At 41.9% G+C, this 26,450-nt stretch overlaps 1 protein-coding gene across 1 annotated transcript in view; it reads left to right on the forward strand.

Annotated features, from left to right (window-relative positions):
* vwa5b1 (von Willebrand factor A domain containing 5B1) overlaps nucleotides 1-26,061 on the forward strand; it is a gene marked incomplete at both ends in the record, with an annotated part of 40,188 nt that extends 14,127 nt beyond the window's left edge. Inside the window, 6 exon segments of the mRNA XM_034203179.1 lie at nucleotides 4,395-4,505; nucleotides 5,024-5,226; nucleotides 10,432-10,546; nucleotides 12,206-12,391; nucleotides 12,521-12,668; nucleotides 25,877-26,061. Of these exon segments, the coding sequence (XP_034059070.1) occupies nucleotides 4,395-4,505; nucleotides 5,024-5,226; nucleotides 10,432-10,546; nucleotides 12,206-12,391; nucleotides 12,521-12,668; nucleotides 25,877-26,061 (948 nt within the window).
* Between the last annotated feature and the right edge of the window lie 389 nt (nucleotides 26,062-26,450).

Raw genomic sequence — 26,450 nt, forward strand, 5'->3', positions numbered from 1 at the left:
GCCTTCTATTCCCATAGCACTAAGTAGTAATGATTTTATGTGCTTTTTTAACGATAAAATTGTTACTCTTAGAAACAAAATGAATGACCTCTTGTCTTTGACCAGTATAGTGTTATCAACAGCTCCCGGAAACGTAAGTTCTAATATTACACTAGATAGTAAACTAGAATGCTTTTCAGCCATAAACCTTGACCAATTAAATTCAATGATTCTCTCTTCTAAACCATCAACGTGTATGTTAGACCCAATTCCAACTAAGCTGTTGAAGGAAGTTTTTCCATTAATTAGCACTTCTTTATTAAATATTATGAATATGTCTTTATTATCAGGATATGTTCCACAATCATTCAAAGTAGCAGTGATAAAACCGCTTCTTAAAAAGCACAACCTCGATCCAGAGGTTTTAGCCAATTATAGACCTATTTCTAATCTTCCGTTCCTCTCAAAAATTATTGAGAAAGCGGTCGCAAAACAGTTGTGTGATTACTTAAAAAACAATGATTTATTTGAAGCTTTTCAGTCTGGCTTTAGAACACATCATAGCACAGAGACAGCTCTGGTTAAAGTCACAAATGACATTCTAATAGCCTCTGACAAGGGACGTGTCTCTATTCTTGTTTTGCTCGATCTCAGTGCTGCATTTGATACTATCGACCATGATATCTTATTGCAAAGACTAGAGCACTTAGTTGGCATACAGGGAACTGCTTTAGACTGGTTTAGGTCCTATCTATCTGAACGCTCTCAGTTTGTACGTGTCAATGATTCATCTTCCACGCAAACCAAAGTTAGCCATGGAGTGCCACAGGGCTCAGTGCTCGGACCTATTTTGTTCACATTATATATGCTTCCGTTAGGCAATATTTTAAGGAATCATTCTGTACATTTTCATTGTTATGCGGATGATACTCAACTATATTTATCAATCAAGCCTGATGAAATTAATCATCTAAATACAATTCAAGACCGCCTCAAGGACTTAAAAACGTGGATGACTTTAAACTTTTTGATGTTAAACACGACCAAAAGTTATTGTACTTGGCAAAAGTTATTGTACTTGGCCCGAAGAATCTACGAAACAAATTATCTAAGGATATACTAACTATGGATGGCATTAATTTGGCCTCCAGTGAGACTGTAAGGAATCTTGGTGTTATATTTGATCAGGATTTATCCTTTAACGCCCACATAAAATCAATTTCAAGGACCGCCTACTTCCATCTACGTAACATTGCAAAAATCAGGCATATCTTGCCTCAAAACGATGCAGAGAAACTAGTCCATGCATTTGTTACTGGATTATTGTAACTCTTTATTATCAGGGTGTACCAAGAAGTCAGTCAAGTGGCTTCAGCTGATTCAAAATGCTGCAGCTCGTGTACTAACCAGAGTTAGGAAAAGGGACCACATTACTCCTGTTCTGGCTGCCTTACACTGGCTCCCTATAGAACACAGGATAGAATTTTAAATTCTTCTTCTCGCCTACAAAGCCCTTAATGGGCAGGCGCCATCTTACCTTAAATAACTCATTATACCCTACTGTCCTACTAGGGCATTGCGTTCCAAGAATGCAGGGTTGTTGGTTGTTCCTAGAGTCTCTAAAAGTACAATGGGAGCCAGAGCCTTTTCTTATCAAGCTCCACATTTGTGGAATCAGCTTCCAGTTTTTGTTCGGGCGGCAGACACCCTATCCGTTTTTAAGAGTGTGCTTAAGACCTTCCTTTTTGATAAAGCTTATAGTTAGGGCTGATTAGATTCAGCCCCTAGTTTTGCCGATATAGGCTTAGTTTGTCGGGGGACATCTTACTTCTTCCTTCTCTCTGTCTATACCTGTGTACTCTCATGTTCCCATTAACCCAGCTTCCCCAAATGTCTTTCTTTTTGGTGTCTATATACGCCGGGATCTGGAGTCATGGATGATCCTGCGCTCCTCTGTCCTGGATCGCGAGCCCTGGATCTTGAGTCGTGGCTGTGGTCCTGGATCATAGGTCCTGGATGGATATCCTCGTGGATTCATCTTCCTATTATACACACATGCATTTCCAAACATTTGGACTACCTATGTTGCAAATGTATTATCTTTTCAATTTACACATGGCATCTATTGCACGTCTGTCCGTCCTGGGAGAGGGATCCCTCCTCTGTTGCTCTCCCTGAGGTTTCTCCATGTTCCCTTTAAACTGTGGGTTTTCTTCGGAAGTTTTTCCTTGTACGATGTGAGGGTCTAAGGACAGAGGGTCTAAGGACAGAGGGTCTAGGGACAGAGGGTCTAAGGACAGAGGGTGTCGTATTGTCATACTGATATTTTGTACAAACTGTGAAGTCCACTGAGACAAATGTAACATTTGTGATATTGGGCTATAAATAAACATTGATTGATTTGATTGATTGATTGATTGATTGATTGATTGATTGATTGATCAAGTGGCACCTGCTAACGGGGTGGTGGATGATAGGTTTACATCTAAAAACGTATTTTTCAAACATTATTATTTTTATTTTATTTTTATTTCTTTTGTTACTTTTTTTTTTAACGGTCCGCGATCTACCCGCACTACACTCCAGCGGCGATCGACCTGTTGGCGACCACTGATCTAGATCCTCTGTCTCGAGCTAGTTAACAGGAGTACCTGGAGCCTAGGGGAACTCTGAAAGAACACGCCCATTGGCTCCAAATCAATATCTGATTGGTTGATCAAACTGTCAGTCCAAACCTACGCTCTCATTCAGTGCAACGGCCAGGGCCTTCGATCAAGGATGTAGAATACCTTGGTGAAGGATATTCTACCCAGAGACCCAGAACAAGATCTGATTGGTTGCTTTCTTTTCGAACACAACACCACTCAATGCGTAGTGCATGGTCCGAGAAGGACAAACAAATCAACGTAACACTGTGATATTACAGATCAACAACACGGATACCATTCTCATTTATTCATTTCATTACATTTGATTTATATAATTAAATCAATGTTTTGTTTGTTTTATCTGAGTGCAGGCTGTTCTCTGGATACCTTGAAGGCCCTGACGGTTCGCCTCTGGTAGATTCCAGTATCAACACTAATTCGGCTGACTTTTATATTTGATCCAATTGGTAGATAGGCTGTATTTACACCATAAAGGTGCACAGCTGATATAAAGGGACACCTAGTGGTTAAAGCATGTTATTGAATTTCATTATTTTTATTATTAGATATTAATAGGATCCCTATAAAGTATATTCATTACTCGTTATTCTCTACTAATAGTTCATTAAACACTGTATATAATGACTATTTTGCACATCCCTTTCAAGATTTCAAGATTTTCTAAGGTTTATTGACATATCATATAGGCCCACACAACTATGGTGTAGTTATTACACGTTTTTTTGTGAGACTGGGTTGGATTTACAGGAAAAACTGAGAACGTTGAGATTCACAAAGAAGTCAGAAATGTGAGATTATCAGAAAAAAGCAAGAATTTGGGCGATTTAGGGTAAATTTAGGAATTTTGAAATTTAAAAAAATTGTTGACATTTTCGGAAGAGAATCTTAATTTGGAGATTTACAGAAAGGAGCGAGAATTCTGGGACTTGAAAAAGCACCAAAGTGCTTCACAAAGACAGATATCGGCTGGTGAGCTCAGGTCTGCATAACAATGCTTGAAAAGACATAAAAAGAGATTATTATGTTAATTGTCTCCAGATATCTTCGACCTAACAACTGTGTTTATGTCTTAGCTTAAAAATAACTTGTCCTGTTGCCAAGCAACTGACTGCAGGACAGAAATAATGTAAAATTCAAGATGTATTTCTGTTCCTGAACAAAGTGAGTTTCAACTGATGGAAGAAACTTTTAAAGAGACGTCTTAGAATCGTCTCAGAGGTCTGACTCCACTTTAACTAATGGAACAAAACATGCATTCAAACCCTGACAGTGACGTCTCTTTATAAATGCTGACCGGTTATTAACGATAATGAGAGGCTGGGGACATTATGTTCCATATCTATATTTAAAACTACTCAATCACAGGGTTCCCATGCATCATAGAAGATACGGGGAAAACCAAGCATTTAAAGGTTCTTGAATGAGACGCAGAACATTGAGTTTCGCTTTAGTGCAGGAACATCAATGCTTTTGATATTTCTTACTGGATGAGTTTCTGTAAAGCTTCTGATTATCAAAGTTAATCAACCCTCGATCCTTGTCTAAAACTCTGCCTCGAATTTCAAGGGAATTGGAGTTTGAAATTCCTTAAATTGGATGTAAAGGGGGGGAACCCACAGTGAAACCTGAGGAAGCTGCAGCACTCACATCGTCTGATATATCAAACCTCCCGGCCTTACAGAGACAGAACAGCTGATACCTCTAGCAGACATGTTGTATATCTGAAGTGTGTGTGTGCGTGTGCAGGACGCCATGGTTCTGATCCTGAAGAGTCTGCTGCCCGGCTGCCTCTTCAACATCATCGGCTTTGGGTCCACCTTCAAGCCCCTGTTCCCGACCAGCCAGAGCTACGAGGAGGTAAACCTGAACCCATCCAGGTCCAGTATTACATTCGGGTCGATACAGTACTTCCAGAAGATAAGCCAGTTGTTGTTATTAAACTCTCCCTGGTCCCCGGCTCGAGCTTCAGTCTCAGGATCCATGTATCTGTGATCCTCTCCAGAATGGAAGGAGTCATCACATACAGAGACTAGTTCCTGAACAGTGTCCTTCACATGCTGATATCCAAGAGAGGGAGTTACACAGTCACAAGATGGAGGAATAGAAAGCAGTATTCAATGTTTACTTCAGATTAGCTCCATGTCAGAAATGAGCATGCTTGATGTCTCTCTCCATAGAGGCTGAATCATCATGTTAATCACATAGCTATCATCTGCCTCAAACAGTCCTGATGCTCTTCTAGGTAATCACACATCCTGTCATGTTCTCAGCTACAGTTGATGCCTTTGTTAGCATGCTACTCTCATGTTGGAGGAGGACACTCAGTGTTTTCACAACACCAGTTTAATATCCCTCTACATGCCTCCCCCCCTCAGGAGAACCTGGTCCAGGCCTCTGAATACGTCCGGAGGCTCCGGGGTGACATGGGAGGAACCAACGTCCTGAACCCCCTGATCTGGATCCTCCGTCAGCCCTCCTTCAGAGGACACCCCCGCCTCCTGTTCCTTATCACTGATGGAGCGGTCCGCAACACGGGGGCCGTCATCGAGCTGATCCGGAGCCAGGCCCGCTCCCTCAGGTACTGAGGGGGGGGGGTATATTAGAGGGGTATAGTCGATATGTAGATGTCCCTTAAAGCTCCCCTATTGCCTTGCTCAAGGGCACCATGGCAGGGCAGGAGGTGAACTGGGACCTCTCCAAGTAGCAGTCCACACTCCATATTTAGGTCTGTTCGGGGGCTTGAACCGGCAAACCTACGGCTCCCAGTCCAAGTCCCTTGAGCCAGTGGGCTGCCATTATGTACGGCGCCAGGGGAGCAGAGTAGGGAACGCTGCCTTGCTCATGGACACCTCAGTAGCACTTGGTCTTTCCGGGATTTGAACTGGTGACCTTCCAGTTGCTAAGCCAAGTCCCTATAGACTTCGCCACCACCGTCCTTATGCAGCGATAGACTGCCCGTCCAAAAGAAAAAAAAACCACCTGGATTTAACCTAAGCCAATCAGAGAGAGCCTTCCATTGTATAATTACTGCAGTGATTAATATGTGATAGGAAAAACTGTTTTATGTTATTTTAAGGAGATTGCTGAAACTGCTAAAGGTTAAAAATTGCCCAAGTTATTTAAACCAGATCAATGAGTCCAGACCCTGTCCCAGAGTGAGGGGTGCATCAGGGTCAGGAGACGGACAGAGAGCCTCTCTGTGAAACCTTTAACAACGTGAACAGCTGATCCTGCAGATATCAGAGGATCCAGGCCCGTCTTTCTAATGAGATGCAGAGCTCTGAAGGATCAGCAGGATCAGAGCATTCATCCGGAAGCTTTCAGAGCAAAGGAGTAACACAAAGAGAAATGATTTTATTCTGCAGCTCGGTCTCTGGAGGTAATTGAGCCCCCCTCTTTCTGATGGATGATTGCATTAGGGACTCAGAGCTCACTTCCTGAGTCATTACATGAGGGATTATTATTTATTATGCAAGGTGACATTTCCCTTTAACCCACGGACATTAGAGCGACACTGCAAGGCATTCTGGGAGCTCAGAGGAGGAGGAGAAGAAATAAAGCTTTTAGATGTTATCTGTGGAAACAAATGTTCTCCACATATATTGGTATTGATATCTTTTTGTGGCATCTGGTTATATTACAAGACATTCATTAATGTACTCTTTACTCTGCATTGTCTCTGAGCACAAACACGTCTATAAACCATATAGACGTGTGATCAGGAAACCAAATGTATGCATGGAAATAGTTTCAGTGCATCCAACCAGCATTCAGAAACTCAGCTTCACTTTATAAAGCACCTCTGCACATGGCCAATACTTGTTTGACATGCTGCTGAAACAACAACATTTCCCAATTTGTGATTAATGAAGTATATCTAACCTTTCATACAAACCTGCAGCACAAAGTGTTTTAACGAGCAGAAACACAGACTAATACATATAATCAGACACAAATATAAGCCTTTGAAAGACTTTAATCACGAGCAGGATTAGTCAATAAATAATGTTAAAAACAATGATTACATCTTAAGAATACTGATAACATTCTCCAAATTCAATCCAAATAAAAAGATAAATGTATAATTGCTTTAAAATCATACAGAGAAATAGTGCAGACGATTATGAGCAGTAAAATAAAAAGAGACATTTAAAAGAAAGCAGCGGTTCCCAACCTGTGGGCATTGCAAGTGGGCCGCCAAATAATTTGCAAAACATTATGATTTGTGTGGAAACATTTAATTATTATGATTTTTTTTATTCGAACCTCCTTTCCTTTCTCTTTCTTGATCCTCCTTAGCAACATCATTACAGTCCTTAGCAACGGTCATTACAGTCCTTAGCAACATCATTACAGTCCTTGGCAACGGTCATGACAGTCCTTGGCAACGGTCATTACAGTCCTTAGCAACGGTCATTGCAGTCCTTGGCTACGGTCATTACAGTCCTTGACAGCGGTCATTACAGTCCTTAGCAACGGTCATTACAGTCCTTAGCAACGGTCATTACAATCCTTGGCAACGGTCATTACAGTCCTTGACAGCGGTCATTACAGTCCTTGGCAACGGTCATTACAGTCATTGACAGCAGTCATTACAGTCCTTAGCAACGTTCATTACAGTCCTTAGCAACGGTCATTACAGTCCTTGGCAACGGTCATTACAGTCCTTAGCAACATCATTACAGTCCTTGGCAACGGTCATTACAGTCCTTGGCAACGGTCATTACAGTCCTTGGCAACGGTCATTACAGTCCTTAGCAACATCATTACAGTCCTTGGCAACGGTCATTACAGTCCTTAGCTACGGTCATTGCAGTCCTTGGCTACGGTCATTGCAGTCCTTGACAGCGGTCATTACAGTCCTTGACAGCGGTCATTACAGTCCTTGACAGCGGTCATTACAGTCCTTAGCAACGGTCATTACAGTCCTTAGCAACGGTCATTACAGTCCTTAGCAACGGTCATTACAGTCCTTAGCAACGGTCATTACAGTCCTTAGCAACGGTCATTACAGTCCTTGGCAACGGTCATTACAGTCCTTGACAGCGGTCATTACAGTCCTTGGCAACGGTCATTACAGTCATTGACAGCAGTCATTACAGTCCTTAGCAACGTTCATTACAGTCCTTGGCAACGGTCATTACAGTCCTTGGCAACGGTCATTACAGTCCTTGGCAACGGTCATTACAGTCCTTGGCAACGGTCATTACAGTCCTTAGCAATGGTCATTGCAGTCCTTAGCAACGGTCATTACAGTCCTTGACAGCGGTCATTACAGTCCTTAGCAACGGTCATTACAGTGCTTAGCAACGGTCATTACAGTCCTTAGCAACGTTCATTACAGTCCTTGACAGCGGTAATTACAGTACTTAGCAACGGTCATTACAGTCCTTAGCAACGTTCATTACAGTCCTTGACAGCGGTCATTACAGTCCTTAGCAACGGTCATTACAGTGCTTAGCAACGGTCATTACAGTCCTTGGCAACGGTCATTACAGTCCTTGACAACGGTCTGTTCTACTGGATTAACAACATGTCACATGTTCTGAATCGACCAATCAGAACTTTATTTAGCCTCCGTATTGCTTATAGTTGAATGTGGGCCGCGAACATTTTAGATTCTTAAGTGGGCCCTAAGGTAAAAAGGTTGAAAACCGCTGGTCTACAGGAACATACATTTAAATACAGTGGGGCAAAAAAGTATTTAGTCAGCCACCAATTGTGCAAGTTCTCCCACTTAAAGAGATGAGAGGCCTGTAATTTTCATCCTAGGTACACTTCAACTATGAGAGACAGGATGGGGGGAAAGAATCCAGGAAATCACATTGTCTGATTTTTAAAGAATTTATTTGCTTATTTGATGGTGGAAAATAAGTATTTGGTCAATAACAAAAGTTCATCTCAATACTTTGTTATATACCCTTTGTTGGCAATGACAGAGGTCAAAGGTTTTCTGTAAGTCTTCACAAGGTGTTCACACACTGTTGCTGGTATGTTGGCCCATTCCTCCATGCAGATCTCCTCTAGAGCAGTGATGTTTTGGGGCTGTCGCTGGGCAACACAGACTTTCAACTCCCTCCAAAGATTTTCTATGGGGTTGAGATCTGGAGACTGGCTAGGCCACTCCAGGACCTTGAAATGCTTCTTACGAAGCCACTCCTTCGTTGCCCGGGCGGTGTGTTTGGGATCATTGTCATGCTGAAAGACCCAGCCACGTTTCATCTTCAATGCCCTTGCTGATGGAAGGAGGTTGTCACTCAAAATCTCACGATACATGGCCCCATTCATTCTTTCCTTTACACGGATCAGTGGTCCTGGTCCCTTTGCAGAGACACAGCCCCAAAGCACGATGTTTCCACCCCCATGTTTCACAGTAGGTGTTCTTTGGATGCAACTCAGCATTCTTTCTCCTCCAAACACGTCTAGTTGAGTTTTTACCAGAAAGTTCTATTTTGGTTTCATCTGACCATATGACATTCTCCCAATCCTCTTCTGGATCATCTAAATGCTCTCTAGCAGACTTCAGACGGGCCTGGACATGTACTGGCTTAAGCAAGGGGACATGTCTGGCACTGCAGGATTTGAGTCCCTGGCGGCGTAGTGTGTTACTGATGGTAGCCTTTGTTACTTTGGTCCCAGCTCTCTGCAGGTCATTGACTAGGTCCCCCCGTGTGGTTCTGGGATCTTTGCTCACCGTTCTTGTGATCATTCTGACCCCACGGGGTGAGATCTTGCGTGGAGCCCCAGATCGAGGGAGATTATCAGGGGTCTTGTATGTCTTCCATTTTCTAATAATTGCTCCCACAGTTGATTTCTTCACACCAAGCTGCTTACCTATTGCAGATTCAGTCTTCCCAGCCTGGTGCAGGTCTACCATTTAGTTTCTGGTGTCCTTTGACAGCTCTTTGGTCTTGGCCATAGTGGAGTTTGGAGTGTGACTGTTTGAGGTTGTGGACAGGTGTCTTTTATACTGATAACGAGTTCAAACAGGTGCCATTAATACAGTTAACGAGTGGAGGACAGAGGAGGCTCTTAAAGAAGAAGTTACAGGTCTGTGAGAGCCAGACATCTTGTTTGTTTGTAGGTGACCAAATACTTATTTTACAGAGGAATTTACCAATTCATTCATTAAAAATCCTACAATGTGATTTCCTGGATTCTTTCCCCCCATCCTGTCTCTCATAGTTGAAGTGTACCTAGGATGAAAATTACAGGCCTCTCATCTTTTTAAGTGGGAGAACTTGCACAATTGGTGGCTGACTAAATACTTTTTTGCCCCACTGTATGTTCCACTGTATGTGCATAGAAGACAAATAAAAAGTGCTATTAAAGCAGAATACCTTTGACTATTGCCCTACTGATATTTTCACTAAAATGTCTATTTTCATTCAAACCTGTAACAAAGGTCAAAAGTGAGAAATATGTAAAGTATTTGTTTGGAATGTAAATAACCCCAGAAGTTTAAAAACACTGTGGTATTGTGCAAGTGTACAAGGTGTTTACATTGAATTTATGTTGAGAAGTTGTGCAGTATAAGAGTAAGTGGGGGTGTTGAATTATAAGATATGAATCTGTTTATTTTATACCCTTATACTAAAAGTCACTTCCTGTATTGCCGTGATAAAATGGACATGCGCAATAAAACGTGTCACTTCCGGTTGAAGCAACGCCGACGGTGTGTGTGTATTTATTCCTTCATCATGTGGTAAACTATGTTCAAGGTATTCCTACCCTAAGATGGCATCGTCAACAACTTCCTTTGATTAATGCTGTCTCTCTGCAGGTGCTTCACGTTCGGCCTCGGGCAGACGGCCTGCAGGCGGCTGGTTCTCGGCCTGGCCTCCGTGTCCAGAGGAACCGCAGAGTTCCTGTCTGAGGGAGAGAGGCTGCAGCCCAAGGTATCAGATCTTGTTCTTGAGTAAAAGTAGAAGTACTCAGATCTTGTTCTTGAGTAAAAGTAGAAGTACTCAGATCTTGTACTTAAGTAAAAGTAGAAGTGCTCAGATCTTGTTCTTGAGTAAAAGTAGAAGTACTCAGATCTTGTACTTGAGTAAAAGTAGAAGTACTCAGATCTTGTACTTGAGTAAAAGTAGAAGTACTCAGATCTTGTACTTGAGTAAAAGTAGAAGTACTCAGATGTTGTACTTGAGTAAAAGTAGAAGTACTCAGGTCTTGTACTTGAGTAAAAGTAGAAGTACTCAGATCTTGTACTTCAGTAAAAGTAGAAGTACTCAGATCTTGTACTTTAGTTAAAGTAGAAGTACTCAGGTCTTGTACTTGAGTAAAAGTAGAAGTACTCAGATCTGGTGCTTGAGTAAAAGTAGAAGTACTCAGATCTTGTACTTGAGTAAAAGTAGAAGTACTCAGATCTTGTACTTGAGTAAAAGTAGAAGTACTCAGATCTTGTACTTGAGTAAAAGTAGAAGTACCAGAGTGTAGGAATACTCTGTTACAGTAAAAGTCCTGCATTCAAAATGTTCCTCAAGTGAAAGTAGAAAAGTATTCTCATCAAAATATAGTGAAAGTAGCGACAGTAAAAGTATTCATTGTGCAGATTGGTCCATTTCAGAATAATATATATGATATGTTTTATAATGATTGATCATGAAAGTGTTCTCAAAGCTGGTGAAGGTGCAGCTAGTTTGAAGTACTTTGTATACTGCAGGGTAGCTGGTGGATTTACTCCAGGTGGAACTAAAGTCTGATTCAACACTTGATTAGATTTCACATCATTCATCCAGATCTGTGAAGTAACTAAAGGGATTAAATACATGTAGTGGAATAGAAGTACACCATGTACCTCTGAACTGTAGTGAGTCGAAGTAAACCATGTACCTCTGAACTGTAGTGGAGTAGAAGTACACCATGTACCTCTGAACTGTAGTGAGTCGAAGTAAACCATGTACCTCTGAACTGTAGTGGAGTAGAAGTACACCATCTACCTCTGAACTGTAGTGGAGTAGAAGTACACCATGTACCTCTGAACTGTAGTGAGTAGAAGTACACCATCTACCTCTGAACTGTAGTGCAGTAGAAGTACACCATGTACCTCTGAACTGTAGTGGAGTAGAAGTACACCATCTACCTCTGAACTGTAGTGGAGTAGAAGTACACCATGTACCTCTGAACTGTAGTGGAGTAGAAGTACACCATCTACCTCTGAACTGTAGTGGAGTAGAAGTACACCATGTACCTCTGAACTGTAGTGAGTAGAAGTACAACCATCTACCTCTGAACTGTAGTGCAGTAGAAGTACACCATGTACCTCTGAACTGTAGTGGAGTAGAAGTACACCATCTACCTCTGAACTGTAGTGGAGTAGAAGTACACCATGTACCTCTGAACTGTAGTGAGTAGAAGTACACCATGTACCTCTGAACTGTAGAGGAATAGAAGTACACCATGTACCTCTGAACTGTAGTAGAAGTACACCATGTACCTCTGAACTGTAGAGGAGTAGAAGTACACAGTAGCATGGAAATACTCAAGTAAAGTACAAGTAGCTACAAATTGTACTTAAGTAAAAGCACGTAGTTACTTCCCACCTCTGTCCACAGATGATAAGGTCCCTGAAGAAGACCATGTGTCCGGTCCTCACTGATATCTCCATCGAGTGGCTGTTTCCGGAGACTAAAGAGGTTCTGCTGTCGCCGGTGGGGAACAACTTCCTGTTTCCTGGAGACAGTCTGATCGGGTACAGCGTGGTCTGTGACGCCACCAGATACCACAACAACCCCAAATCTGTGAGTAGGAACACTTTGTCATAGACTTCTATAGAATCTCATGTGTCTCCGGAGAGAGAGACTTTTTTTGGGAGACTTTCCTTAGGAGTGAAGAATCTTTTTAATCTTGTGTCTGTAACGTCTGTCCAGGATAAGAGGAGGAGATACTCCATGATGCGCTCCGTGGAGTCGGCCAGCTCGGTGTTTTTCCACTCTCAGGAGGAGGATCCTCTGAGGACCGGAGGGGAGAGCGAGTCCTTCAGGGACCCCCTGACCCCCCCAGAGCAGGACCCTGGAGGTGAGGAGACATCCAGGAGTACTGACAGACTTTATAACAACAGTTAAAGTATTTCCACTACAGCGCGGAGTGCGGTTTAAGCGTGCCGTGCCCGGCCCGTTTTTGGTTGCGTTTCCACTTGGCGTAGTTCCGGCTAGCGGGTACTTTTTCACAGTTTTTCTGGCTCTCCAAAATGGAGGTTCTTTCCGGGCCAACAACCAGGCTGAGTATTTCATTTCAAACCTTTATTTAACCAGATTGGTCCCATTGAGATCATAGATCTCTTTTTCAAGGGAGACCTGCAGCATATAGGTTCTATTGTTACAACCCGTGGGCTGTAACATAAAGCAGGGAGGCGAGACGAGAGGTAAGAATATATAGTTTTATTTGTTTAAACACAACAACTAAATGGACACGAGCAACAAGTCCCTGAAGCTGGCGCAGAGAGAGTGCCCAGAGGAGTGAGAGCCACGCAACCGGCTGGGCTCCTCCTTTATCCCGCTTCACCAGGTGTAGCTCATCAGGTAGGCGTCCGCCCACCGGCTCATCAGCACCTGAACCTGCGAACACCCACAAACCACACACACAAACAGACAGCACCCCACGTGGTGTGGAGGGGGTCGTCACACACATGAAACATAAAACAATAAAGGACATCATACATTATATTTACAGGATACATTTACATAGTTATAGACATTTACAAGTGCCCATAGTATCAACGAGCATTTCATTTAGCCTAGCTTTAAAAACATGCAGAGGAATGAGATCGCTCAGTTTCAATTCTCGCTGAAGATTGTTCCAAGCAAGTGGAGCTGCACATAAAAGCTGTCTTACCTAAGACAGTCCTTGCTCTTGGCACATCTAACAATACTACATCATGCCATCTCAGACAATAGCTGCTTGCAACTCTCTGTGTGATCAGAGAGCAGATATAATACGGGAGTTTACCCAACAAAGCTTTATAGATGAACGTGTACCAGTGACTGAGCCTCCGTGCAGTTAGTGAAAGCAGACCAGCCCTTGCATACAGGGTACAGTGATGAGTAAGTGCTTTACAGTTAGTGACAAATCTCAGTGCGCTGTGATACGCAGCATCTAACTTGTTCAGGCAATGGGCAGCAGGTGCATTCATATAGACCAGATCACCAGAGTCCAGCACAGGTCAAAGGTCACAGAGCCTTTTCCTGGCCTCAAGCGAGAAACAGGACTTGTTCCTGTAGAAGAAACCTAGCCTAACCCTCAGCTTTTTAAGCAGGTTATTGACCTGAAGTTTAAAAGTGAGACAATCATCAAGCCAGATACCCAGGTATTTGTAACAGGTAACCACTTCAAGTTTTATTCCTTGCGTAGTTACAATATCTAAAACAGGCTCTGTAGTCGTTTAGCTTTAGAAAAGAGCATTACCTTGGTTTTCTCAACATTTAAAAGAAGCTTTAGTTCAGAGAGCTGAGTCTGAATAATGTTAAAAACAGCCTGTAATTTAACACCAGCCTCCTGAATGGAGGGACCTGCACAGTACATCACGGTATCATCCGCATACAAATGTAAAGTAGCTTCATCCACATTTTCACCTAAACTGTTGATATGGAGAATAAAAGTGGACCTAAAACAGAACCTTGGGGAACACCATTAGCAATGTTTAACCACTCAGAAGACAGCCCATCAAAGTGAACACATTGGGACCTTTCAGAGAGGTAGTTCACAAACCACAAACCACTGGCTAGCCTCTGCTTTAAGATGTGATGATCGACGGTATCAAACGCTTTGGATAGGTCAATAAATAGAGCTGCACAACTCTGCTTATTGTCTAAAATACTCTCCACATCATTCACCACTTTCATTGTGGCAGTGATGGTGCTATGTTGTTTTCTGAAGCCTGACTGATGTTTAGACAGGATGTCATTGTTACATAAAAACTCCTTTACCTGTTCACTCACTAGGCGTTCAAGAACCTTGGCCAGAACTGACAACTTAGAGATTGGCCTATAGTTATTTAATAAGGTGGCCTCCCCTCCTTTTAGCGAAGGCAGGACATACGCTGACTTCCATACTTTTGGAATTGTGTTCGTGCTGAGGGAGAGGTTAAAAAGAGTAGTGAGAGGAGGAGCAATAAAATCTGCAGCTATCTTTAAAAAGAAAGGTTCTACGTTGTCCGGGCCGGCCGGTTTCTTAGGATCTGACTTGGTTAAAGCTTCACGAACAACATCAACAGTAAAAGGAGTAAAACTGAAAGGGTTTTCCAACACACGTTTTTCAGAGTCACCGACTGTAGTGTTCACAGAAGCAGAGTTAGTGACAGAATCAAATAGAGAACCACAGGACACAAAATGCTCATTAAAGCAATTTAGCATAGTAGCCCTGTCCGATATAGAGCCAGATGCTGTGGTAATAATAATAATAATAATTCCTTACATTTATTATAACGCTTTTCCAGATGCTCAAAGCGCTTTACAAATACACATTACACATATCATACATGCAATGGTCATGTACTGTGGACAATACCCACAGGAGCAAGTTCAGGTGAAGTGTCTTGCCCAAGGACACAACGGCTTTACAGACGCAGCAGCGGCGGGTTTCACCCCTTGATCTGATGATCATTGCACAGCGCACTGCGCCACACCGTCCATCTTCACGCCTCGAAGTCATCGAGGCGCTTTTACAAGTACACATTAGTATCATACATGTACTGTGGACAATACCCACAGGAGCAAATCCGGGTGAAGTGTCTTGCCCAAGGACACAACGGCCTGACGCAGTGGCGGCAGGAGCGGGTTTCGAACTGGAGTTCCCCAGCACCCCCCTTAATCTGATGATCAGATGCACAGACCACTGCGCCACCCGTCCCGTAATGCACGGAGGTAGCTCATTACGGATATCGCCGGTGGATAACGATTTAATGGCTTTCCAAAATGTTCCAGGATTATTCAGATTCTTTGTGGAAACTGACAGATAGTACTTTGATTTAGCACTTTTGAACATGTGAAGTGAAGCTATTCCTAAAACGCAGCCACTCTACCTCTGAGCCTGATCTCCTAGCCTTTGCCCAGGCCTTGTTTCTCTCATGCAGGAGACTGGACAGATTAGCAGAAAACCAAGGATTGTCTCGTCCCTTTACTCTAAATGTACGCAGGGGTGCATGTCTATCAATGATCTCCATAAAACCAAGATACAAATAAGACCATGCGGTTTCCACATCAACACACAGATCGATTTTACCCCAATCAAACCCAAACAGATCATGCACAAAACCCTGCTCCACAAAATGTTTTTTGTCTCTCTTAATGATAATGCGAGGTTTAACCTTTTGGACCTTAGTGTCCCTAATTGTGGCTACAACACAGTGATCGCTCAGATCATTTGCAAATACTCCCACAGATCAATCAATCAATCAATCAATCAATCAATGTTTATTTATAGCCCAATATCACAAATGTTACATTTGTCTCAGTGGACTTTACAGTTTGTACAACATATCAGTATGACAATACGACACCCTCTGTCCTTAGACCCTCTGTCCTTAGACCCTCACATCGTATAAGGAAAAACTTCCGAAGAAAACCCACAGTTTAAAGTGAACATGGGAGAAACCTCAGGGAGAGCAACAGAGGAGGGATCCCTCTCCCAGGACGGACAGACGTGCAATAGATGCCGTGTGTAAATTGAAAAGATAATACATTTGCAACATAGGTAGTCCAAATGTTTGGAAATGCATGTGTGTATAATAGGAAGATGAATCCACGAGGATATCCATCCAGGACCTATGATCCAGGACCACAGCCACGACTCAAGATCCAGGGCTCGCGATCCAGGACAGAGGACCGCAGGATCATCCATGACTCCGGATCCCGGCGTATACAGACACCAAAAAGAAAGACATTTGGGGAAGCTGGGTTAATCGGAACATGAGAGTACACAGGTATAGACAGAGAGAAGGAAGAAGTAAGATGTCCCCCGACAAACTAAGCCTATATCAGCAAAACTAGGGGCTGAATCTAATCAGCCCTAACTATAAGCTTTATCAAAAAGGAAGGTCTTAAGCGCACTCTTAAAAACGGATAGGGTGTCTGCCGCCCGAACACAAACTGGAAGCTGATTCCACAAATGTGGAGCTTGATAAGAAAAGGCTCTGGCTCCCATTGTACTTTTAGAGACTCTAGGAACAACCAACAACCCTGCATTCTTGGAACGCAATGCCCTAGTAGGACAGTAGGGTATAATGAGTTCTTTAAGGTAAGATGGCGCCTGCCCATTAAGGGCTTTGTAGGCGAGAAGAAGAATGTTAAATTCTATCCTGTGTTCTATAGGGAGCCAGTGTAAGGCAGCCAGAACAGGAGTAATGTGGTCCCTTTTCCTAACTCTGGTTAGTACACGAGCTGCAGCATTTTGAATCAGCTGAAGCCACTTGACTGACTTCTTGGTACACCCTGATAATAAAGAGTTACAATAATCCAGCCTTGAAGTAACAAATGCATGGACTAGTTTCTCTGCATCGTTTTGAGGCAAGATATGCCTGATTTTTGCGATGTTACGTAGATGGAAGTAGGCGGTCCTTGAAATTGATTTTATGTGGGCGTTAAAGGATAAATCCTGATCAAATATAACACCAAGATTCCTTACAGTCTCACTGGAGGCCAAATTAATGCCATCCATAGTTAGTATATCCTTAGATAATTTGTTTCGTAGATTCTTTGGGCCAAGTACAATAACTTCAGTTTTGGTCGTGTTTAACATCAAAAAGTTTAAGGTCATCCACGTTTTTAAGTCCTTAAGGCAGTCTTGAATTGTATTTAGATGATTAATTTCATCAGGCTTGATTGATAAATATAGTTGAGTATCATCCGCATAACAATGAAAGTTTACAGAATGATTCCTTATAATATTGCCTAACGGAAGCATATATAATGTGAACAAAATAGGTCCGAGCACTGAGCCCTGTGGCACTCCATGGCTAACTTTGGTTTGCGTGGAAGATTCATCATTGACACGTACAAACTGAGAGCGTTCAGATAGATAGGACCTAAACCAGTCTAAAGCAGTTCCCTGTATGCCAACTAAGTGCTCTAGTCTTTGCAATAGATATCATGGTCGATAGTATCAAATGCAGCACTGAGATCGAGCAAAACAAGAATAGAGACACGTCCCTTGTCAGAGGCTATTAGAATGTCATTTGTGACTTTAACCAGAGCTGTCTCTGTGCTAGGATGTGTTCTAAAGCCAGACTGAAAAGCTTCAGAATAAATCATTGTTTTTTAAGTAATCAGCTGTTTTGCGACCGCTTTCTCAATAATTTTTGAGAGGAACGGAAGATTAGAAATAGGTCTATAGTTGGCTAAAACCTCTGGATCGAGGTTGTGCTTTTTAAGAAGCGGTTTATCACTGCTACTTTGAATGATTGTGGAACATAGCCTGATAATAAAGACATATTCATAATATTTAATAAATAAGTGCTAATTAATGGAAAAAACTTCCTTCAACAGCTTAGTTGGAATTGGGTCTAACATACACGTTGATGGTTTAGAAGAGAGAATCATTGAATTTAATTGTTCAAGGTTTATGGCTGAAAAGCATTCTAGTTTACTATCTAGTGTAATATTAGAACTTAGGTTTCCGGGAGCTGTTGATAACACTATACTGGTCAAAGGCAAGAGGTCATTAATTTTGTTTCTAAGAGTAACCAATTTTATCGTTAAAAAAGCACATAAAATCATACTACTACTGAGTGCTATGGGAATAGAAGGCTCAATCGAGCTGTGGCTTTCTGTCAGCCTGGCTACAGTGCTGAAAAGAAATCTTGCATTAGTCTTATTCTCATCTATTAATGAAGAGTAGTAGCCTGCTCTCGCTTTACGCAGTGCTTTCTTATATTCATTGAGAGTAATATGCCAAATTAAACGAGATTCTTCAAGTTTAGTGGAACGCCATATCCTTTCAAGTTGTCTCGACTTTTGCTTTATTGTGCGGGTTTGGGCATTATGCCATGGAGCTAATCTATGTTGTTTTATTTTCTTCTTTTTCAAGGAGCAACAGAGTCTAATTTTATTTGCAGCGCATCTGTAGCACTATCAACAACATGATCAATTTGGGGTGGTGTACATTTTGTATAAGTTTTATCCCTTACATGCAGACATGCTATCGAATTAAGTATTGGTGGAATCTCTTCCTTACATTTGGCTATAGCACTAACAGATAGGTTTCTGCTGCAGGAGCTTTTGACTAATGCTTTGTAGTCTCGTAACAGTACTTCTAAAGTTACTAAGAAATGGTCGGATAAAGCAGGATTATGCGGTTCGACTAATAGTTGCTCAATTTCAATACCATAAGTCAGAACAAGGTCGAGAGTGTGATTATAGCAGTGGGTTGGTTTATTTACACTCTGACAGAAACCAACAGAATCTAATATAGAGTTAAATGCAACAGTAAGGCTATTTTTATCATCGTCAACATGAATATTAAAGTCACCTACGATAATTACTTTATCTGTTTTAAGAACCAAAGTTGATAAAAACTCAGAGAATTCAGATAAGAATTCTGAATAAGGACCTGGTGCACGGTACAACTGTAACAAATAAGATTGGCTGCAAAGTTTTCCAGGTCGGATGCGTAAGACTAAAAACGAGGCTTTCAAAGGAGGTATAATTTAATTTTGGTTTAGTATTGATAAGTAAACTTGAGTCAAAGATTGCTGCAAACTCCACCTCCTCGGCCCGTGCCTCGGGCAATATGAGTATTGATATGGCTGGGTGGAGTGGCCTCATTTATGCTGACATATTCTTCATGTCTCAACCAAGTTCAGTGAGACAGGCATATATCAATATTATAATCTGATATTAAATCATTTACCAATATTGCTTTAGATGCTAGAGATCTTATGTTTAAGAGACCACATTTAATATTCCTGTTTTGTTGCACTGTAGTAGTTGTTACATTTACTTTTATTAGGTCATTATGTATGACACCTCTATTAGGTTTTACCTTAACTTGTCCTTGGGCAGACACACACACCGCTAATATTGGGTATTTTATTGGGTTCGGGATTCCTATGGATGACTGCCTAGGAGAGAGCGCAGAGAAGCGTGTAAGACTGCGACTCCGCCTCCTGGTCTCAACTCCAGTTTGTCATGGATTAAGTCCACAAAGCCCTGAAATGAGATCTGCACCTTCCAAAGTAGGATGAATGCCGTCTCTCTTAATCAGACCAGCTTTTCCCCAGAAGGCTGTCCAATTATTTACCAAGCCCACATTGTTTGCTGGGCACCACCAAGACAACCAGCGCTGAAATGATGACATGCGGCTATACATGTCATCATTGATCAGATTGGGGAGGGGACCAGAGAAGATTACGGTGTCCGACATTGTTTCAGCATAATCAATCATCAATCAATGTTTATTTATATAGCCCAATATCACAAATGTTACATTTGTCTCAGTGGACTTTACAGTTTGTACAAATATCAGTATGACAATACGACACCCTCTGTCCTTAGACCCTCACATCGTACAAGGAAAAACTTCCGGAGAAAACCCACAGTTTAAAGGGAAAAATGGGAGAAACCTCAGGGAGAGAAACAGAGGAGGATCCCTCTCCCAGGACGGACAGACGTGCAATAGATGCCGTGTGTAAATTGAAAAGATAATACATTTGCAACATAGGTAGTCCAAATGTTTGGAAATGCATGTGTGTATAATAGGAAGATGAATCCACGAGGATATCCATCCAGGACCTATGATCCAGGACCACAGCCACGACTCAAGATCCAGGGCTCGCGATCCAGGACAGAGGAGCGCAGGATCATCCATGACTTCCGGATCCCGGCGTATATAGACACCAAAAAGAAAGACATTTGGGGAAGCTGGGTTAATCGGAACATGAGAGTACACAGGTATAGACAGAGAGAAGGAAGAAGTAAGATGTCCCCCGACAAACTAAGCCTATATCAGCAAAACTAGGGGCTGGATCTAATCAGCCCTAACTATAAGCTTTATCAAAAAGGAAGGTCTTAAGCGCACTCTTAAAAAACGGATAGGGGTGTCTGCCGCCCGAACACAAACTGGAAGGCTGATTCCACAAATGTGGAGCTTGATAAGAAAAGGCTCTGGCTCCCATTGTACTTTTAGAGACTCTAGGAACAACCAACACCCTGCATTCTTGGAACGCAATGCCCTAGTAGGACAGTAAGGGTATAATGAGTTTCTTTAAGGTAAGATGGCGCCTGCCCATTAAGGGCTTTGTAGGCGAGAAGAAGAATTTTAAATTCTATCCTGTGTTCTATAGGGAGCCAGTGTAAGGCAGCCAGAACAGGAGTAATGTGGTCCCTTTTCCTAACTCTGGTTAGTACACGAGCCGCAGCATTTTGAATCAGCTGAAGCCACTTGACCTAACTTCTTGGTAGCACCCTGATAATAAAGAGTTACAATAATCCGCCTTGAAGTAACAAATGCATGGACTAGTTTCTCTGCATCGTTTTGAGGCAAGATATGCCTGATTTTTGCAATGTTACGTAGATGGAAGTAGGCGGTCCTTGAAATTGATTTTATGTGGGCGTTAAAGGATAAATCCTGATCAAATATAACACCAAGATTCCTTACAGTCTCACAGGAGGCCAAATTAATGCCATCCATAGTTAGTATATCCTTAGATAATTTGTTTCGTAGATTCTTCGGGCCAAGTACAATAACTTCAGTTTTGGTCGTGTTTAACATCAAAAAGTTTAAGGTCATCCACGTTTTTAAGTCCTTAAGGCAGTCTTGAATTTTATTTAGATGATTAATTTCATCAGGCTTGATTGATAAATATAGTTGAGTATCATCCGCATAACAATGAAAGTTTACAGAATGATTCCTTATAATATTGCCTAACGGAAGCATATATAATGTGAACAAAATAGGTCCGAGCACTGAGCCCTGTGGCACTCCATGGCTAACTTTGGTTTGCGTGGAAGATTCATCATTGACACGTACAAACTGAGAGCGTTCAGATAGATAGGACCTAAACCAGTCTAAAGCAGTTCCCTGTATGCCAACTAAGTGCTCTAGTCTTTGCAATAAGATATCATGGTCGATAGTATCAAATGCAGCACTGAGATCGAGCAAAACAAGAATAGAGACACGTCCCTTGTCAGAGGCTATTAGAATGTCATTTGTGACTTTAACCAGAGCTGTCTCTGTGCTATGATGTGTTCTACAGCCAGACTGAAAAGCTTCAAATAAATCATTGTTTTTTAAGTAATCACACAACTGTTTTGCGACCGCTTTCTCAAGAATTTTTGAGAGGAACGGAAGATTAGAAATAGGTCTATAGTTGGCTAAAACCTCTGGATCGAGGTTGTGCTTTTTAAGAAGCGGTTTTATCACTGCTACTTTGAATGATTGTGGAACATAGCCTGATAATAAAGACATATTCATAATATTTAATAAATAAGTGCTAATTAATGAAAAACTTCCTTCAACAGCTTAGTTGGAATTGGGTCTAACATGCACGTTGATGGTTTAGAAGAGAGAATCATTGAATTTAATTGTTCAAGGTTTATGGCTGAAAAGCATTCTAGTTTACTATCTAGTGTAATATTAGAACTTACGTTTCCGGGAGCTGTTGATAACACTATACTGGTCAAAGGCAAGAGGTCATTAATTTTGTTTCTAAGAGTAACAATTTTATCGTTAAAAAAGCACATAAAATCATTACTACTGAGTGCTATGGGAATAGAAGGCTCAATCGAGCTGTGGCTTTCTGTCAGCCTGGCTACAGTGCTGAAAAGAAATCTTGCATTATTCTTATTCTCATCTATTAATGAAGAGTAGTAAGCTGCTCTCGCTTTACGCAGTGCTTTCTTATATTCATTGAGAGTAATATGCCAAATTAAACGAGATTCTTCAAGTTTAGTGGAACGCCATATCCTTTCAAGTTGTCTCGACTTTTGCTTTATTTTGCGGGTTTGGGCATTATGCCATGGAGCTAATCTATGTTGTTTTATTTTCTTCTTTTTCAAAGGAGCAACAGAGTCTAATTTTATTCGCAGCGCATCTGTAGCACTATCAACAACATGATCAATTTGGGGTGGTGTACATTTTGTATAAGTTTCCTCCCTTACATGCAGACATGCTATCGAGTTAAGTATTGGTGGAATCTCTTCCTTAAATTTGGCTATAGCACTAACATAACTACATACCGACTCCACATTAAGTTTGGTGCATTCTGATTGGCGTATACGAACATCATTACCACCGACGTGAATAACAATCCTACTGTATTTACGTTTATTTTTAGCCAGCAGTTTAAGATGAGCCTCAACGTCGCCCGCTCTGGCCCCCGGAATGCATGTGACTGTGGAGGCTTCGGTCTCTAATTTCACGTGTCTCATAATAGAGCTACCAATAACCAGAGTTGGCTTCTCAGCGGGTGTCTCGCTGAGTGGGGGAATATCTGTTTAGATACGTGAACGGGTTGGTGGGGACCTGCGGGTTTCGCGTTATGCCCCTTCTGAACAGTCACCCAGTCTCCCTGCTGCTCGGGAGTTGCCGGGGACGGCTAGAGGAGCTACCTTTTGCCGGTCCGCACCGGCTAACATGGGCTTTACTGTAGCTGAGTTACTTTCTAAGATGCGGAGCCGGGCTTCTATGGCTATGATTCCCGCCTCCAACCTAACAACTATACTACATTTAACACATGTACCGGTACCAGTAAAGGAGGCAGGGAAGTAACCAAACATGAGACAGTTAGAGCAGGAAATAGCACCCGAGGGTGGGGAAAGAGCCATGGCTAGCTATCAAGCTAAAGTAGCTACCGTTAGCAAACCCGAAAAAGAGTGTAGGCAACTGTGGAGTTACAGTCGCTAAGAGAAGGAGAGTTGTGAGTGCTTAAGTTATAGTAACGTGTGATTACAACGTCAGGCAGTTGCCGTGATCAAGAGTTTTAAAACGATCGATTAAGTTAAGATAATAAGCTATCAGCAACAGAACGGGTACACGGGATACCCGGAGATGACAACAACCGGAAGTTACAACATGCTTACCGCAATAGTGGTCACTTTGTGATGTCACAATGTTTTTTGGGTTGAGCAACCATTAGTCAAAAAAAAAAAAAAAAAGAAAAAAAAGATGAGTATTTATGGGGAACATTAGTTAAAATGAGATCAATTAGGGAGGATTATTAGGGGGACTTAATGTTAGGGCGAGTAGGACTGTCAACAATCTGAGTAACATTTAAAGAGATACAAAGGTTTTTAAAATCCCTCTGACACTGCAGTTAACCAGTCCCAGTTAAAATCTCCAAAGGTAGCACTATTTCCTTGTAGTCTAGTTGAAGATAAAAGATTTGCTAGTGAAGACCAAGGAGTCTTGACAGCTGAGGGGGGTCTGTAAACAACTCACTACCATGACCTGTTGCCCCTTTGCCACTTCTATATTTATGGCTAAAAATTCTAATTGCTTACTGATCGATTTGGAAACTAATGTGGTTACACTGAACTTATTCTTAACATAAATGGCAACGCCACCACCTTTATTAGGCCGGTCGGTACGATACACATTAAAACCATTTAAGGCAATGTCAGAGGCCAAAATAGATTTGTTTAGCCATGTTTCTGATAAGACAATGACGTCAGCGTCAGTCGAGCCCAGATACGGACAAAATCTAGTTTACCTAACAGACTGCGCACATTCAAGTGGATGAAACCCAACCCAGACCTAACTTTAAAATCAGCAGGAGTATCGATCTGACTACTACTACTGGGCGGACCAGGGTTAGGTTGTACATTTCCTGACAGTAATAACAACAACAAAACCAGGCATCTTTTCCTCTTAAGCGACACACACACCGTCATCTACTTTAGAATCACCGGAAAAGTCTGCGTATGTTTGCTAAACTAGAGAGAGAATCGCTGGCAAATACAACAAAATGAACATATTTGACCGTGATTTAATTGTAATACACGTTTCTACATGATGCCGAAGTAACAACATACTGATACCGGTTAGTAAAAACCATGAGCTCGCTTTAAGCGTGCCGAGCCGTGCGGGGCCCGTTTTTGGTTGCGTTTCCACTTGGCCTAGTTTTGGCCCGGGGCTACTTTTTCACCTTTTTTCTGGCCCGACTAAATGGTGGTTCTAGGGCCAGGAACAACCGGGCTGAGTCGGGCTGAGTATGCTAAACTAGAGAGAGAATCGCTGCCAAGGGGGCTACAACTACAACAAGATGAACATATTTGACCGTGATTTAATTGTAATACACTTTTCAAAATGATGCCGAAGTAACAACATACTGATACCGGTTAGTAAAAACCATGAATTAATGCTTTGACAAGTCTGCAGACAGACGGCAGAGAAACACCTTTTAAAATGCGTGTTTTCTAAATGGAGCTTGGCTAAGCTAACGTTATGCTCCGACCGTCCACACTCACAACAACGGCCTATACAGACATAAATAAAGCAGCGACTGTATTCGCCATGACACAGACAGTCTGTGGTTTGTACTTGTTTAACTTTTGTCTAGTTTCTGAACAGATATGAAGAGCTGTGAGCTCTGAGTGCTAAGAGCTAACGGCTGTGTTGTTTTTTGGGGCTCTCATTGAAGATGACGTCACGGCTCCGCCTATAATATGGCTGACATCTTTAACATTGAATATTTTATTTTTCTTACATATTTATATTCTGTGTAAATAGCGTCATTATTTTTTTATTAGTGACAATAATCTTTAACATATATTATTTTAAATAGGTTTTTAAAAGTACTATTTGTTGCTCCTTTCTGTGTCTCTGCATCATTTAAACCTATAGGCAATAAAACCATTCTGATCCTGATTAACTTTCAACATCAGAGAAACATTGTCCATCCACTGTGAGCTGTTGGGCCAGGTAATACAACCCGTACAGTTTAGATAACGAACATTTGCTCTCTGCGTGCATTCAAAAGCAGTTGAAATGAGATTATTTGGGATTTACTTACGTAACCAAATTATTGCTGTACAGAAATGCAAATGCTTAAAAACCAGAAGATTCACCAGAAAACAGTCGACTCTTCAAATGTTCACTTTTATATTCAGGTTACAATGATTTTAACAAACATCTGAGGGGTCTGCATGACTATCGTTGAATACAGTCTTATCTTTTGAAGCCTTTAGTGAAGTCCATCTGAAGCGTATCTATTGCTGTCTCTTGTTCACAAATCAAATGAAACTTGTTTGTGAGAGACAGATTATTGTGAGCTGTGTGAATGTGTCTCTCATCAGGCTGTGAGACGTCTCCCAGGAGAAGAGCGTACAGCACCACCCAGATCACAGACCACCACCCCATCAACAGGGCCTTCACCCCCAGCGACCCCCTGCTCCGTGGCCCCCAAGAACCCCCTGAGGAGGGGCCCAAGGTCCAGGAGCTGGTGGGCCAGAGCGAGGACAAGTGGAGGAGGGACTACCAGGTCAGAAATATCTCCAATGACACTCTAAAGCCACAGCTGTAGAAAGTGGGGCTTCATATTTAGTTTATTTGTGTATATTGCCGTGGACAGTCCCCACTGATCAACTGTCACCCAACACAGTAAATGGGTCAGCTTTAGCCAACATTGCTAATGTCCAGATGATAATAGACACCTTTTTAAAATCACAATACATCAACAGCATTAGTTATAAAGAAAGGACGAAAGACAAGTATATTATATAAGCGCTGGCTTACGGAGGCCCACAGCTTGCAAACACAACGCCCCTTTAAGTCTTGCATCAGGAGCAACGTGCTGCAGCTTCAGAAAGGATGCCGATAGAAAAACTACTTTTTTCTGATGAAAAAACTACTTTTTTCTGAAAAAACTAA

Source organism: Gymnodraco acuticeps, unplaced genomic scaffold, assembly GCF_902827175.1.
Source record: "Gymnodraco acuticeps unplaced genomic scaffold, fGymAcu1.1, whole genome shotgun sequence".
Lineage (NCBI taxonomy): Eukaryota > Metazoa > Chordata > Actinopteri > Perciformes > Bathydraconidae > Gymnodraco > Gymnodraco acuticeps.